We start from the raw sequence: 17,737 nt of genomic DNA on the forward strand, positions 1-17,737 counted from the left end.
CTTCATTGTCCTGACTGTAAATCCAGGTTTTACTGGACTGTGGACCGGGTGGTGACTCTAACAATAAGAGAGTGTGTGCATGGTGGGGACATTAAAGCTGAAACTAGCGTGGTTGATGAGCTATAAATTCTACCCTTATCCCAGTGCGAAGGGCAACATGGTGTAAAAATCATTGTATAAGATGCCCTCAACTATTGCAGTTGCTCTAAAGAAAATCAAATAGGGTAAAGTGAGAGTTAGCAGTTGCACCTCAGTCTCGGAGGTTGGGGGCTTCTTCAAAGAGATGAGTTTTGAAGTGAGACTTGAGTGATGTAAGATGGAGGCAGCCAGGCTCATGTCAACAGGGAAAGCTTTCCGAGCAGCTGCAGAGCAAGTGCAGAGCCCTGACACAGGCACGTGCTTAGTGTGGCCTGTGGACAGAAGGAAGGCCAGGGTGGCAGCAGCATGGCAGGGAAAGGGCCGAGTGAGGGGCCCTGAGGACAGGGATGTGGCCAGAAGCCCGTTCTCACCAAGCCATGAACACTATGGCTTTATCAGTTGAGATGAGAAGCTACTAGGAGATTTTTAAGCAGCAGAGTGAGAGAAGCAAATCCATGCTTTAAAAAAAGAGACCATTTGGCTTCTCTCTCGGGATCAGACAGCAACCCTGCCACGAATCAGGGATTCTCTCTAAGGAAGTCAAGAGACAGGTAATGAAGATTCGCCACCAGGGTGGACAGGACTCGCTGATAAGTTTTTGGTCTGGATCACAGGAGGGGTCTGGGTTCTTTTCATCCTAATGTGCGAGACTGCCCATGTAGGGGAAGAATTAGTAGTTCTTTTAGAAGTACGTAAGACTCTTAAAAAGATTCATCAACATGGGAAGGTGTCTAGTTGGCATCAATCCAAGAGCCTGGAACTCAGAGGCTTGAATTATTTTGGACCACACCTCACAGAAACTGAAAGAAGGGGTTCCAGGAGTGGGAAGTAATCATTCCTTTAACACAGGTGAGAAGTGGAAATTTCAGGGGGAAAATCCATAAGATAGCAAGACAAAGAAGGGCTGGGGAAAGAGGATTGGGAAATGAGACCAGAGTGGGTATCTCAAAACAGTAGGGAAGAAAACCAACATGTAACATAACCTTCCTAATCCCCCAGGACACACCTCACAGCAAATAATACAAAGACAGTTGTATTGAGGGGAAATATTGAAACATTAAATATAATACATTGATTTACATAGATCCATTCGACTACTATAGTCATTTTTCTTTTTTCCTGTTTAATTTCTTTTAATTTTTATACATTTTTAAAGGCTAATTTCCATTTGCAATTGTTATAAAATATTGGCTGTATTCTTCATGTTGTACAATACATCTTTGAGTCTGTCTTACACCCAGTAGTCTGTACCTCCACCTCCCTCACCCCTGTAATGCCCCACCACTGGTAACTACTTTTTTTTTTTTTTTCTGTATCTCTCAGTCTGCTTCTTTTGGGTTGTATCACTAATCTTTTTTTATTTTTTGTATTCCACATATAAGTGAGATCATATAATATTTGTCTTTTGCTGTCTCATTTCACTTAGCATAACACCCCCCAAGTCCATCAATGTTGCTGCATGTGGCATTATTTCATCCTTTTTAATAGCTGAGTAATATTCCATTTTATATACATATCACATCTTCTTTATCCTTTCTCCTGTTGATAGGCACTTATGTTGCTGCCATGTCTTGGCTATTGTAAATAATGCCAGCAGCTTTTCTTTCATCTTTAACCATGGAAAGACATTTAATGAAATGAAAAGAGAGTTTTACAATATTAAATGCAGATTGCAAGTACCGAAAAATTACAAACTATACCTTTTCAAGGTCAAATTTACAATGGAACAGAACCATGAAGGTATAAAGAGGTCAGAGGGCCCTCAAAATACCCTCTTCCCTTCCATTATTCCTAGAATTGTTCAAAGTGGCAGCTTTGACTTAAAGTTACTGGGGCTTCTCATTAATAACAATACTCAAGGATATTTTCAAGTATATCTTATCTAGTCACAAGGCAAACAGGAAGATGGATGCTGCAGGAGAGAGTCCCTTTCAGGTTTTGTAGTCAGTTGGTTGTCATATGTTTGAAATTAACACATCTCTAAAAGGAAGGAGAAGGATGAGATGGCTGGATGGCATCACTGACTCGATGGACGTGAATCTGAGTGAATTCCGGGAGTTGGTGATGGACAGGGAGGCCTGGTGTGCTACAATTCATGGGATCGCAAAGAGTCGGACCCGACTGAGCGACTGAACTGAACTGAAAAGGAAGTTGTTTAGCTAGTGTAAATTCTCAACTAGTGATAAAGTCTGTGGAAAAAAGACAGCTATTTTATCAAAGAGGAAAAAGGGGTAAGAAACCAGGTGAGTTCTCACTGCCAAATTTTTTATGAAATAAAAAGAGAGGGCCTTTATGTAAGCGGCTCTGATTTAAATGAAGATTTTCCTTTCATTGGCATTTATATGAATTGGGATTTAGAAGAATAAAATCTGAAAAAGGAAATTCAGTAGTACCACTATTTGGGTTAAATAGTATCGTTTTGGAACAAAATTGCTTTGCTCTAGCTTACCTTCTTCTCTATCAGTAACCAGTAGCTCTGTTAGAATTGTCCCATGAAGTAAAAAAATAAAATAAAATTTATTAGTAATACAACTATATTCCAATAAATATTTTTTAAAATGTATTAGTAGCAACTTAGATGGAAGGAAAACTCAGTTGTGGATGTGACTTTTCTTGTTTTTGTTTTTCAGTCTTTGTTTACTATGACATTTGGAATTGTTTCCTATTTTTACTTCTTAAGAAAACCATGTGTTTGGCTGTTATTTACAAAAAACACATGTGAGGTTTAGAGTATCCACACATGCTAGAAATTTGTTTTGCTGTTATGATTCACTGTCTGGTTAATGCATACCATAATTATCCATATTTGTGCACATATCATGGCCATTTGTAATCAAAGACGATGCTATTGAAGGCATAAACTCTAAACTGGGGTGTGATCAAGGGAATTTTTTTTTTTCACAATCCTTGCTGGTTAGGTAAACAGTCTGGACTTTGAAGTCTGGAGCGGCCATTTGAAATATGTGACCTCTAGAATTCTGGTTTTTTTTTTTGTTTTTTTTTTTTGTCTCCTGGCAACAAAACATATTTATCCTTTGGCCACTACCTCCTCATCCAGAAAGGTCTGCTGCTGTTTTAAAGTTTAAAACTACACATGGGAAAGTTGTCTCAGAATGAGGATTTGGTGCAACCGAAGCCATCCTCCAAGGCTTTTCTGTTTACGTAGACAGGCAGTAACAATTGGGAATACAAATACAGCAATAAAAAGAACCCTTCTCTTGGCAGATGAGCAAGCGTGCCTCTTTAGTTATAAAAATAGCACTCAAGGAGTTCTCTGGTTAAAATGTCATTTTCATTAAGCTTTTTTCACAGTGTAGCAAAGACTTGGAGGTCAAGTTGAGGGTGCGGTGGAAGGAGACTGGAAGGCACAGTATTAGGGATGTGCCTGCCAGTTAGGACTGCAGAAACTTCAGGGCCTTCCATCTGAAATCTGACACCAAGCAACTTCAGTCATCTCTGGGGGCTCCTCTCATAGAGAATCATAGAATAACCGGGCACTTGGCTGAGCTCCCAGGAGCTGTTCTGGAGCTACCGCACGCACAGCGGTCTCTTCTCCTGCCCCTCCCTGCAGCACCCCCCCCCACACACACACACACCTGCCCCTGGCATTTAGGCAACCTGACAATACGAATGGAATCTCACATCATGTCTTGGGTTATAACTTAAAGTCCTTCCTATCCATGGCATTGATGCAGAGGGCACCTTCAAGTTACTCAAACTCAGCACGATTGCCGCATTGAGCTGGATAAATCTTTGTTGTAGGGGGTGACCCGGGCATTGTCACATCCTTGGCTTCCATCCACACCACCCCCCATGTGGCAATGTTTCTTAGTCATTGCTAAATGTCCCCTGGGGAGTGAAATCACTCCCAGTTGAGAACCATTGAATTATAGGAAGGAAAACGAATATTTATTTTGCATTTCTGATTATGTCAGATACAGATTCAATGTTTTATGTAATCCTGAGCATTATCTTTTGAAGTCTAACCTCCTTTTCAAAGATTGGGAACCTGAGGGGTGGCAAGGATGGTGTGGTGGTGGTGTTTTTATTTTTTTTAATTTTTGGTTCTCTTTTTATTTTCCAGTACCCAACAATGAGAATGCATTATAACCAAAGAAATTCTCAGTGACTCCTGTTAATTTTTGCCTTAATTATCCCCAGGCCTGTTTTTTCATTCTCAATAGTCTGTCATTGATGCTTGAACTTCTTCCCTAATATCTCTTCCTCAGCTTCTCTCTTCTTCTTCTTCCCAGAGATTACAAGAAAATACCCCTCAATCCCATTTTGAAAGCAAGAAAGAGAAATCCGAGTTAGTGTGTGAAAAGAAGGCTATAACAAGATACTGCTGCTTAGTATTAGAAAGTTTATCAGTGCTTAGAAAGGGTTTGAAATCCTTGTATGCCTCATTCAGAATTTCCATACCTTCAGTTCAGTTCAGTTCAGACGCTCAGTCACGTCCGACTCTTTGCGACCCCATGAATCGCAGCACGCCAGGCCTCCCTGTCCGTCACCAACTCCCGGAGTTCACTCAGATTCACGTCCATCGAGTCAGTGATGCCATCCAGCCATCTCATCCTCTGTCATCCCCTTCTCCTCCTGCCCCCAATCCCTCCCAGCATCAAAGTCTTTTCCAATGAGTCAACTCATACCTTACCTTCCTCTTATTCAAACGCCACTTGTCTTTTGCTTGCCTGGCATCAATATTCAGTAAATATTTTTCCATTGTGGTGGCATTTTAGCAGCACGATATACTAACGTGGGGCCAGATGTGGAAAGCAAGCCATCATGTTTGCCACTGTCAGAAAATAAACTGTTTCAAGTTGAAAACTGGTGTCCAAGTATAATTTCCAAAAAATTTTAGATTGTTTCTCTCAAACAGAGAATGAATATGAGATGACGGTGTTTTTGACATTCATTGAGGAAACCAGCAGGACGGTAAAGTCCATTTAAAGGATTATGGGAGAGACAGGGTACTTATAGCTATTGAAAGAAAAAATACTGGGCTAAGATTATTAAATTAGATACAAAACTGGTTAATGCTGTGCAGGGCAAAGAAATGAAAATTCGAGGTGTTTATCTTTTATGCAGAAATCATTAGCAGTAGACAAATTCACTGCTGGACAAGTTATTTGCATTTCTGTCTGTTTCCTACGTGTTAATATCTGCCCTCACAGAGACACAAAATATCCCAATCTATAGTAACTACTCAAGTTTCTAATTTCCCTAGAAAGTTAGATAATCCTTGGTTGCCTGTTAAATACTTAAAACTTTTTTTTTAAGGTGGGAAAAGTAATAAAAACCTATTGTAGAAAGTTTTAAAACTACTAATTTTTTAAAGAGGAGAGAAAATAACCATGCTCAAAACCACTACCCAGATGCAGCCACTATGAATAGAATTCATATGTTCCCTTACAACTTTTTTTTAAAATTTTGGCTGCTCTGAGTCTTCATTGCCGTGGGTGAGTTCTCTAGTTGTGCATTCCAGCTTGGTTGCCCCATAGCATATGGGATTTTAGTTCTCCGACCAGGAATAGAACCTGAGTCCCCTGCATTGGAAGAAGGATTCTTAACCACTGGACCAATGGGGAAGTCCCCTCCTTTCAACATTTTTCCTAAATATTTTTAACAGTGGAGTAATTAATGTGAAAAAAAATATCAGGCTATTTTTTATCTTTTCCTGACTAACAAAGATCATGTCCTATCCTATCTATGATTTTAACGTCTCTATAATAATCTGGCCTTTGTTGTATCATGATCCTTTTCACTTTTTCCTAATTCATTTCTTTATTATGAACTTTTTCAGAATATAAAATAATGCAGACAGCAATATAATGACCAGTGGTACAGATCCAAACTAGTTTAAGAGAGAAAATATCACTCAGAGAGCTGCCCCTGCCCCCCGTCAGCCCTCCAAATGTCCTCCTGTCCAGATGGAACCACTCTTCTGGGTTTGGTACTTATTTTCATATTTATCTTTATATTTGTAGCTCATCCATAAAGTATTAGGTTGGCCAAAAAGTTCACTTGGGTTTTTTGGTAGCATCTTATAGAAAAACCTAAGTGAGTTTTTTGCCCAACCCAATTAATGGTATTTCTGCATATTTTCAAATCCTGTTCAAATCACATCACAGGTTCTTAAGGTATTAAGGTCCTGAAACTTGGTCTTTTCTCTCCACCTTATGTTTGTGGAGAGTGATCTGTGTACTTAGAATTCAGTCACTTTTAGTGCTGAATACCATCTACAACTGTGTTAACCCCCTTTCCTCTTGAGACACAGTGAGGTTGGTTTCCATTTTTTATTGTAACCCCTGTGTTGCTAGGGACATTCTGCACCTGCACCTCCCTGTGTACCTGTGTGAGCGCTTCTCTGGGTGCGTATTGAGCAATGGAGTGCCTATTAGTGGGCCTGCACATCTGCCTCCTATGGCATTCTACTAAGTCTTTTACATGACTGCACCAACTTATACTCCCACCAACAATGCATAAAAGTCTGGTGGCTCTGCATCAGGGATTGGCAAAACTATGTGAAGGACTGAATAGGAAAGCTTTTTTTAAATTAATGTGTTTGGTTGTGCCAGTCTTAGTTGCAACGTGCGAGTTCTTAGTGGCAACATGTGGGATCTAGTTCCCTAACCAGGGATCAAACCCATACACACTGCATTGGGAGCGAGGAGGCTTAGCCACTGGACCATCAGGGAAGTCCCCTTAGTAGGGGAGCTTTAAGCCGTGATGAGCGACATGTTCTCTGTCACAGCTATTCAACTCTGCTGTTGTCAGACAAAATCAGCCACGGACAGTTCATAAGTGAATGAGCCTGACGATATTCTAATAAACTTTACCCAAGGACACTGGAATTTGAACTTCGTATCATTTACATGTGTTCCCAAATACAATTTTTCTTTTGATTTTCTTGAACCATTTAAAAGTATAAAACACAGTCTTAGCATGTGGGTTATGCAAACAGACAGCTGAATAGATTTGGAACCCGGTCATAATTTGCCAATCACTGCTTGACATCCTGTCCAAGATCTGGCATTTTAAGATATGTCAAATGTTTCCACTCTACTGAGTATGAAATGATAAATTGTGAATTTAATTTGTACTCCTGATTAGTAGTGAAGTCAAGCATTTTATCGTGTTTATTAGCCATTAGGATTTTCTCTCAATGATTTATCTCTTCATGGGTTTTTTTTTCCCCATATTTTTTAAGATTGTGGGTATTTTATTTATTGACTTACAGGAGTTCTTTCTATTTTCTGGCTGGTAATCCTTTGTTGCATGCTTTGTAAATGTTCTCAGTGTATTGTGGTTACGATTTCACTTTTGAAGGAAATCTTTTGATGAAAAGTTTTAAAATTAAAACTGAATGTATCCAAGTGATACTTACTTGACTGTGAAAAAAAAAATTATATTTTTCATACACATTGAGAATGTGAAAGGTAACCACAAAAGGAAGATACCAGGACTTCCCTGGTGGTCCAGTAGTTAAGACTTTGTCTTCCAATGAAGGAGATGAGGGTTTGACCCCTGGTCTGGGAACTAAGATCCCACATGCCTCATGGCCAAAAAACCAGAAGATAAACAACAGAAGCAGTGGTGTAACAAATTCAATAGACTTTAAAAATGGTCTGTATTAAAAAAAAAAAATCAAAAGGAAGATACCACTTTCTGAGGTGGGAAGAGAGGAAATATTTCTTCACCGGGCGGAAGTAGAATGCGCCTCACTATTACTCCAGACTGTCTTCAGTTCCACTCATTTCCTTGAAGGGAAACAGTTTTGCAACCTGAAGTTCTCTAGTGAAGACAGTGTCTAAGTGCCGATTCGAACCGGGCTGCCCGAAGGCATACATCTGATCTTCATGAAACGTGACTTGGCTTTCACAAGTTTGCAGGCTTCTCAATTCCAAGCCAGCTGACGTCTTTCAGAGGAGAAAAAGGCCCTCCCCCTTGCGTTAGTTAATTGACTCTGATGGACTCCTCTGGCCGCCTAAGTGGTTCTGGAACAGAGAGCACTGTTGTAATCTGAGGAACTTTCGAAAGTCACCCGGCCAAGACAGCACACCCCCCAAGCCAGCGAGGAAAAAGGAAAGCTGTTGCAATGCTGGTCAGCAAAACAAGACTTGGCTGCCCGGAGCTTTGTTACTGAGTTCTTGCTCCTGTGAAGGCCTCTGGAGAGCTGGGCCCACTTGGAGCTGGGCTGCTATGTTTGACAGACGCCTCATGTCTCCTCAAACTAAGTGCCTTCTTCCTGGGGTAAGCTTGTGGGCAGGGAGGCAGGCCAGATGCACGGTGTGGTTGCAGGAAAACAGGGATGTACCGCCTTGTAAAGGAACTCAAGCGAAAAATCACTCGGTGGCTTCCCTTTTTCAAAGCTTTTCTTATCTAGCCAGAAATGTTGGCATTCACGGTGTGACTACATCAGTGTCCATGGAGTGGAAGCCAGTAAGACTGGAATTTGGTTGTAAAAAGTGTATCTTAGTGAGATCGATTTAGTAGCTGGGGAGAGAGAGAGAGGGAGGCGGAGAAATTTGCTGGAAAATGAAAATGCTTTTTCCAGCTGTAGGCAGTCACTTGTCGCTTCAGGGACAGCCCAGCCACTGAGCTGTTTCTGAGGCTTTTCTATGTAAATCAGAATAATGTGACATCCTATGTGCTTGCAATTTAAGATTTGATTGCCATTTGTCACATTAAAAGTTTTTTTTTTTAATTTAATGAAGTTCAAAAATGAGAGTCTAATGTTTAAAATATTTAAGCAGAAAGCTTTACCTCGCAAGGATGTGATGTTTGGGCCTTTGGATTTAGTTTAGAACCTTTAAAGTAAAGAGCATATTATTACTAGTCCCCTTCCTGGGAAGGCTTTGGGGGAAAATAAGTAAATAATTCTGGAACCCAAATGTGAATTGTATCATGTAAAATTCATAAGGTTACAGATATCTGTGCAATAGGTTACGAAAATATCATTATAGAATCAATGAAGTACAGCTTGTCGAAAAATTCTTTCTAGGTTACTGCTTTTGTTTCTAATTGTGCCAACCTGTGCTATATTTAATTTCACAGAGGGGGAAAAAAAATACTTGCAAAGAAATACCTGTAGTTTGTAAATCATTTGTTTTGGGTTGGAGCATAACAGAAGCGTGGCACAGCCAGTAAGATGCTTTGCTTAACCTACTGGATTTCCATGATCTTTTATTATGCTTCATTTTATTTTTTTAAATTGATTTTAGTGACATACAGCTGATTTGCACTGTTGTGTTAATTTCTGCTTTAGAGCCAAGCCAGTTTTATATATATATATATATATATATATATATATATACACACACACACACACACACACACATATACACACACACACAGAGTTTTATGTATATATACACACACAGACACATTCTTTTCATGTGCTTTTCCATTATGGTTTATCACAGGATGCTGAATATAGTACCCTCTGCTCTACAGTAGGACCTTGTTGTTTATCCATTATATACATATATGTATATATAAAATGTATTTCACTTGGAATTTTCCAGAGATGCAGTTTTCCTTGCTTGGTTGGCTCTCATTAGACTTTGTGTGCACTTCGGTTATATTTCTTAGGCTCTGGTGTGGCTGGCAATGTGTACACTAATCATAAAGGATTTCTAGGTGTTGGATACTTCACATGTTTTTTAGTTTTTCAAGTACCACCCATGTTTAGTTCAGATTGTTCAATACCTGTTTGTTTTAAAAGACATCTGGAATCATCATTTTCCATAAACTTGCCTGCTTTTTAAGAACATCGTCAGACACTCAAAGCTGCTAAAGTAGTAGTTTCTGCTGAGGAATTCTGTTATAAATTCAAAAAATTATAATCTATAACCCAAACTGCCAAGCATCAAAACTGCCAAATCTATTCCACTGATCATTTTCAATATTTTCATCCATGAAATTGGGTGCAAAAAAAAATTATAGTTTTTAAAATTGGAATGTCAGTCTGTGTGATGCTAGAATAATTACTTGAATAATTTATCTGTTAATCTCATCTCTATCTTGAAGTCTTATGGAGAATCTGCACAAGCATGTTTACCCTTTTAAGATGCTTCCTCTCTCCCAATCCTAGAGTTTTATTTCCTAATGCCTAGTCACTCCTCATTTTAACTAACACTTATGTTTGAATAGGGTTGATAAATACATGGATTTTTGTTTTAATGGTTAACGATTTAAAATAAATCTTTACAAAGACTTTAGAGGATTAAGAGGTATTAACTTCCAATTATGAAATAAATAAGTCACAGGGATATAATAGCACAGGGAATTTAGTCAATATTTTATAATAACTTTGTATGATGTGTAATATATAAATATATTGAATCACTGTGTTGTACAGTTGAAATTAGTATAGTATTTTAAGTTAACTATATTTGAATAAGATCTTCCCAGGTGGCTCAGCGATAAAGATTCTGCCTACCAAAGCAGGAGGCGCGGGTTTGATCCCTGGGTCAGTAGAATCCCCTGGAGGAGGAAATGGCAACCCACTCCAGTATTCTTGCCTCGGAAATCCCATGGACAGAGGAGCCTGGTGGGCTACAGTCCATGGGGCGCCAAGAGTTGGACATAACTTAGTGACTAAACAAAGCTTGAATAAAGACTTTATTCTGTTCCCATTTAACACTTTCATCTAGTCATTCCCAAAGTTCCCCAATGACAGTAACTTTTCTTTCAATTCATACAATAAAATAAATGGGTGAGGACTAAATATATGTATATGTATTATAGAATAATTTTTTAGAATGTTGAATAATTTTTTAGAATGTTCCAAAAGCACATTTGGAAATTATACATTTAATACTCACCTTGCATTAAAATAAAATGAGTAAACCAATGCAGTTTGGTAGAGGTAATTACTTTTTCATTGCCAAGGGCAAAAAAATATGGCTAGTATTAAGTATACTTTCTATCTCTATGAATTCTGCTATTATTGCATTGTAAGTGCCTTTAACATAATATCCTTTATGACAGCAACATGTGCCGTTATTTTTAGACCAAGATAGTCACTCCCTCTGTCTCCTTTCCTTCCTCCAAATAAAAATGATCTCTCAGATTTGTACAGGTCTTTCCATTTATTCAGTTCTGTTACCCGTGATTTCAGCTTTATCTGACTATGATGAAGAGCAAGTGTTTAGAACTCTGCTCAATACTCTGTAATGACATACATGAGAAAAGAATCTAAAAAAGATACATATATATGTATAAATTATTCACTTTACTGTACACCTGAAACTAATATAACATTGTTCATCAACTCAGCTCCATTGTAACATGAAAATAAACTGGAAGGATTAAAATGAAAAAGAGCAAATGTTTGTATACAGTGAGACCTGATTTTGGATACTACAGTATCCCCTTAATAACTCTGTGATGTGGCAAGTTTTTTTAATCTTCTCTGAGCCTTGGTTTCATTATCTGTAAAAAAAAAAAAAAAGGTATAATAATATCTGTGTTTCTAGATATTTGTAAGATTTTTTTTTTAATCCCAGTACATATAGACTGTTTAGCATAGCACCTACCCTTATTAAGGGAATGCACATACTCACCTACATTTTCTTCAGTGGCTAATAATAAAAGAATTTAGCTCTGAGATCCCAAAATATGATATCAGGAGAGTCAGCAAGGGAAAGTTATGCATTGTTTCTTGTTTGCATATTAGAAGAAAGATAGAAAGATTAAAGTAAAGATTAAAGTAAATAACAACCCTGTGAAATGAGACTCCTAAATGGATCCAGTACCAGGGGGCGAAGAGGCTAAGTATAAAGCCTCCCAAACTATATGCATATATTTGAGTCCATGTATAATATATGTCAACATCTCCTAGCATTGGAAGATTCTCCAAGTGATGCTCAGCTTCCTAATGGTTCAATAACCAGAGCTCCTGAATGGAAATAAGCCCATGAGAATAAAAAAATATATTGGAGGATAAATATTCCAAGAAGTCTCATAATTTTTGAACTTTTACTTTATCTTTTTATTTACCTTTTTACTGTTAAGCACTTTTGACGGGGGAAAGGAGCTCTTGTATTCCCATATATTATAAAACTAACAGTGATCTAAGGGTACAGATTTCTGCACCATTTTTCAGGTATAATTTGTATTTAAATGAATGTATAATGTCAGAAAGTCGTGGAGACCAGTATTTGTAAGGATTCTTTAAAGCAGCAGTCCTCAGGGACTGCTGAAGGAAACCAGGGACTGGTTTCATGGAAGAGAATTTTTCCATGGACTTTGAGGGAAGAGGATGTGATGGTTTGGGATTGATTCTCATAAGGAGCATGCAACCTAGCTCCATCACATGCACCGTTCGCAGTAGAATTTGAGCTCCTAGGGGAATCTATTTTTCTTGAAACGCTCTCTAGTCTTTCCCATTCTCTTGTTTTCCTCTATTTCTTTGCATTGCACTGATTCGTTGCACTGATCTGATAGGAGGCAGAGCTTAGGAGGTAATGTGAGCGATGGAGAGCAGCTGTAAATACAGAGGAGTTTCACTCACTTGCCTGCTTCTCATCTCCTGCTGTGTAGCCTGGTTCCTAACAGGCAAGTACCAATCCCTGGCCTGGGGTCAGGAAATGCCCCCACCCCCGGTTTTAAGGATGAACACAAGAATATATGGTTTGTCACCTAGATATGCCAGGATGTTTGATCGCATCTTACCCCCATAAAATAATATGTGAAAATAAAAATTTTCTGGAGTCCTAAAGAGATTTGCCACGTTACTTTTATTGTTAAAACTGAAAACCCTTAAAAGAGAGCTTTCCATGTCAAAGTAATTAGAAGTTATTAGAATTAAAAATGGAAGAAATATTAAAGGAAATGTGCATAGGAACATGCCAGAATCTCACTGCTTTGGGTCAAATATTTTTCTTCTGGCAAATCACATCCCATTCCTTTTCCACAAGCATACATACTTTTTTAGTTGGAGGTACGGTACAGACTGCAGGGTTCTGCCTTTTGCCTTCAGATGTACTTTCTAATCATTTTTGGGATGGGAAGCACTGCACTGGGTCCCTTGAGTTTTGTCTAGTCGGAACACGTGTGTCTGTCTAGTTGCAGTGTGTAGCCTAGGGGCTTGTGGGATCTTAGCTCTCCAACCAGGGATTGAACCCATGTCCCCTGCATTGGAAGGTGGATTCTCAGCCACTGGACCACCAGGGAAGTCCCTGTAATCACTTTAATCACATAGTGATACAGCATTGTGTGGACTTATTAATGCCTTAACTCTTGCAAATAGAGTGGTCAATTATTGTTAGTTAATTTTAGTTAATTCCATAATTTCTCTTTTATAGATAAACAAATCTGTCACACCAATTTTGAGCATATGGTTTTCAGCAAATAACTTCTCTGAGATAAATTCTCAGATGTGGAATTATTTGCACAGTGAGTGGGTTTGAATGTTCTTATGTCTCCGGCTATAATCATTCTTTTCAAAATGATTATATCAGTCGACGGTGAAAGCATAATATTATTAATATGCTAATTTTGCTACCATACACCCCACATGAGGTGTTAATAATTGCCCTCAAATGTAAATAATTATATAGCACATCACTTTAATTTCTGTTTAGGAGACTAACTAGGAAAGGTATATATTAATCAGAAATTTGTATATTCTTTGCATCTCTGTGTAAATTATTTTATTAGATTTCCTGTGTTTAGATTGCAGTATCAATTTTATTTGTTACATAGTAAGAGTAGCTCTGTAAAGAATAAACTGTTGGTTTTTCCCTATCCAGTCTCACCTATCAAAATATTTCCTTTCATAAAAGCTAATTGGATATTTATATTGTGAGATCCTCCTCATATCACTGAAGGATAGATTAGTGCCAGGCAATAGGGTATTAATTTCATTAGAAGTTGGCACTAGGCCAGTCAAAGGATTAAAACTTCCTTTTGGAAAGTAGAATACAAAGCTTTTGACTTTATTCAGATATCTTATTTTGTGCAGCAGTCAAAAACTAATGTACAAATAAAATGACAACATCTGACTCAAGTTGCAGTTCATATGAAAAGTGTATTCTGTCTCACCTTGAGGGTCATAGATTTTGCATGTAGGACAGCAAGTCCAGTAGATTGTCAAGTTGTTGTTGATTTTGTTGACTTAGAGGAAAATACACAACATAAGAGATGAGAGTTCAGGTTTTATTTGGGGACCTTACTGAGAACTGTAGCCTGGGAGACAGCTTCTCAGTAGCTCTGAGGAAACTACTCTGAAGAGATACTGGAGAAGCTGGTTTCTATATGATTTTTGGCTTGAGGATACAGGCAGTTAAGAATACTTCTTGCTAAAAGGTTACTTCTGGTCACAAAGAACGGGGATCACCAGATAATGACTTTAGCACTTTACTCTGTATGGGAAGATGCAAGAATCTGGGTTCAATAAAATTCTTCCTGAAATATGTGGGTGTTAGTCGATCAGTCGTGTCCGACTCTTTGCGACCCCATGGACTGTAGCCCACCAGACTCCTCTGTTCATGGGGTTTCTCAGGCAAGGATACTGGAGTGGTTTACCATTTCCTTCTCCAGGGGAACTTGCCAACCCAGTGATGGAACCTCTGTTTCTGGGATTTCCTAGGCAAGAGTACTGGAGTGCATTGCCATTTCCTCCTGCAGGGGATCTTCCTGATCCAAGGATCTAACCTGGTCTCGTGCATTCAGGCAGATTCTTTACCATCTGAGCCACCAGGGAATCCCCATACATCTAACTATCCAAGGGGCTTGTTTCTCCGAAGCACCTGGGGCCTCGTCCTGTTTCTCAGCAAGAGCTCTTCTCCAGGCGCACCATCAGGCAGCAGCTGCAGCAGCGAATGTCTTGCTAGAACTGGGTGGTAGGCAGAGCCCTTTGTCTTCTGTTGGCACATCGGAGCTGTCGTGGCTCTAGACCGTGCACCCTTACAGTTTCTGCTTGGCTCCCCCTGCCAGGGGTCATTCAGGGCCTGTATTTCCCTCTCCCGTAGGGTTGGAGAACTGGAATTCTCTGTACACTTTCCTGGTAAGGGACATGCCATCATCTCGACCTTAATATTATCTGATGTTCTTTGTGAACCTCACAGACATTACTTACATGTCTTTATCTTTTTCTTGAGGTATAGTTGATTTATAATGTTGTATTAATTTCTGCCCTACAACAAAGTGATTCAGCTATACACATGTATACATTGTTTTTTATATTCTTTTCCGTTATGGTTTATCCCAGGATATTGAATACAGTTTTATACGTAGTTCCCTGTGCTATGCAGTCGGGCCTTGTTGTTTATCCATCCTATGCGTAAAAGCTTGTGTCTGCTAACCCCAATCTCCCACTCCATCTTGACGACCTACTTTCAGCAACCCCGTCTGTTCTCTGTGTCTGTGAGTCTGTGTGTGTTGCATACCTAGGTTCATTTGTGTCATATTTTAAATTTGTGTTATATTTTAAATATATAAGTGATATCATATGGTATTTCTTTCTGACTTATTTCACTTAGTATGATAATCTCTAGTTGTATCCTTTGTTGCAAATGGCATTATTTCACTATTTTTATGGCTGAGTAGTCTATGGGGTCACACAGAGTCAGACACAATTGAAGCGACTTAGCAGCAGCAGCAGTATTCCTTTATATATATATATATGATACCATATCTTTATTCATTCATCTGTTGATGGACATTTAGGTTACTTCCATTACTTGGCTATTGTAAATAGTGCTGCTATGAACATAGGGGTGCGTGGATCTTTTTGAATTACAGTTTTGTCAGTTGCTCAGCCATGTTGTACTACTTTGACTCCATGGACTGTAGCCTGCCAGGCTACTTAAATGCCTTTAAATCTCGGTTCAATTATGTAGCAATTTTGTTACCTGTTAGTGGCATTTGAGACATCAGAAAAGAGAAAAATCTGATCCCTTTAATCATATCTAAGATCCTTATTGGGCAAGCATTATGCAAAATAGGTCTGCCACAGTCCAGAAGGTTCCCCACGCTCTGATACCAGCGCCTCCTTTACAGAGTTAGTGTTGTACTATCCTGGGTCTCCTAATCGTCTTAGTTACTCAAAAACAGAAAATGGCTTTGATTTGAGAATGCAATGGGAAGCTCAGTGCACTGAAATGAGAGGAACAAGATTGTTCTTGATGGTAACTCTGGTTTCTTGGTTTGGGAGGAGTTGATTTACATCTCTAGGCTCGATTTATCACCTATAAAATTAAAGTCATCATTCTTATCTCTCCATCTGCTCAACATGAGAGCCTCTGACAGCCCATCAGCAGTGATGCAAAATTCTTAAAGCGTCTCAGAACAGCTGTTTATTTGTTTTGTCTTTCTTTTGAAGCGCTAGCCATTGTTTAAAGAATGTGCTTTCAATATATTCAGTCAAGTATTTTAACCTCGGGTCTCTTTATTTATTTTATTTTATTTTTTTTTTTGGCGGGGGCAGGGGGTGCCTTTTTGGGTCTCTTCTGTCTTGGTACTAACACAGGTATTTCCACAGCTTGAAACCTGATGAGCCCAAGATCCTTCCTGGGCTTGAGTCCAGGTTTATGACCGTCTTCATTGCTTAGGTTAATAAGCTTTTATTTGGTTGCTAAGTCGTGTCCGACTCTTTTGCGACCCCATAAACTGTAGCCTGCCAGGTTCATCTGTCCATGGGATTTCCCAATCAGGAATACTGGAATGGATTGCCATTTCCTTTGCCAGGGGGTCTTCCTGACCCAGGGATCAAACCTGCATCTCCTGATTTGGCAGGTGAATTCTTTACCACTGAGCCACCAAGGAAACCCTAATAATAAGCTTCAGTGCTCACTAAAAATGTATACGTGAGTAGAACTTTTCAAGACCCAGGTTCCACATGAGCAAGTTCTGTGCATCCTTCACCACTCTACTTCCAAGGAGTTTACAATAGGGTCCATGGTAGGCTGTGAATAATTAATGCTAATTTGATGTTTGGGGATTTTTTAAAAGAAGTTTCCATGTGCACTCAAATATAGCTGTAAGAAAAAGAAGTAACTTCATGATAGTGACAGAAGTATCAATCACATACAAGTGATGTGTGTTGAGTATGACCCGGGTAAACTTAAACGTGATCTCTATTGTTGGAGAAATTAATATTTATTCAGATAATGTAACAAGAGAAAAAATATGTAAGCCACGTGCAAATACTGAAGAATAAAGAAATATAGATCTCTAGACTTCACTTTCACTTTTCACTTTCATTCATTGGAGAAGGAAATAGCAACCCACTTCAGTGTTCTTGCCTGGAGAATCCCAGGGATGGGGGAGCCTGGTGGGCTGCCGTCTATGGGGTCGCACAGAGTCAGACACGACTGAAGCGACTTAGCAGCAGCAGCAGCAGCAGAATATAAGTAACACAGATGTTTAGAGAATTCTCAGGGTAAAAGATTGGTTGAAAATTCAGAAGTTATGGAATTCAGTACAGCATAACCACCATGGAACAATAAGCTTGTCATCCATCTCTTTAATACAATTTAGCTAAATTATGTATGTTTTTCACTGTAAGCTAGAATATGAAGATCTGAGATGATTACGTAGCTGAAACTGAGCTCAGTAAAAGTTTCTGTTTTAAAGAGATTTCCGACCT

At 38.9% G+C, this 17,737-nt stretch overlaps 1 protein-coding gene across 7 annotated transcripts in view; it reads left to right on the top strand.

Annotated features, from left to right (window-relative positions):
• CACNB2 (calcium voltage-gated channel auxiliary subunit beta 2) overlaps positions 1–17,737 on the top strand; it is a 411,167-nt gene that overhangs the window by 206,156 nt on the left and 187,274 nt on the right. For 2 of the 7 annotated variants that reach the window (XM_042230596.2, XM_027976666.3), the window contains exon 1: positions 8,097–8,391. The exons of the other annotated variants lie outside the window; for them this stretch is intronic. Coding sequence is in view for 1 of the 2 variants with exons in the window: in XM_027976666.3 (XP_027832467.1) it covers positions 8,341–8,391 (51 nt within the window). In the remaining variant the exon portion in view is untranslated. Of the gene's footprint in view, positions 1–8,096; positions 8,392–17,737 lie in introns of those variants that run through there. 7 annotated transcript variants of the gene reach the window in all.

Source organism: Ovis aries, chromosome 13 (assembly GCF_016772045.2).
Source record: "Ovis aries strain OAR_USU_Benz2616 breed Rambouillet chromosome 13, ARS-UI_Ramb_v3.0, whole genome shotgun sequence".
In the NCBI taxonomy this organism is placed as follows: domain Eukaryota; kingdom Metazoa; phylum Chordata; class Mammalia; order Artiodactyla; family Bovidae; genus Ovis; species Ovis aries.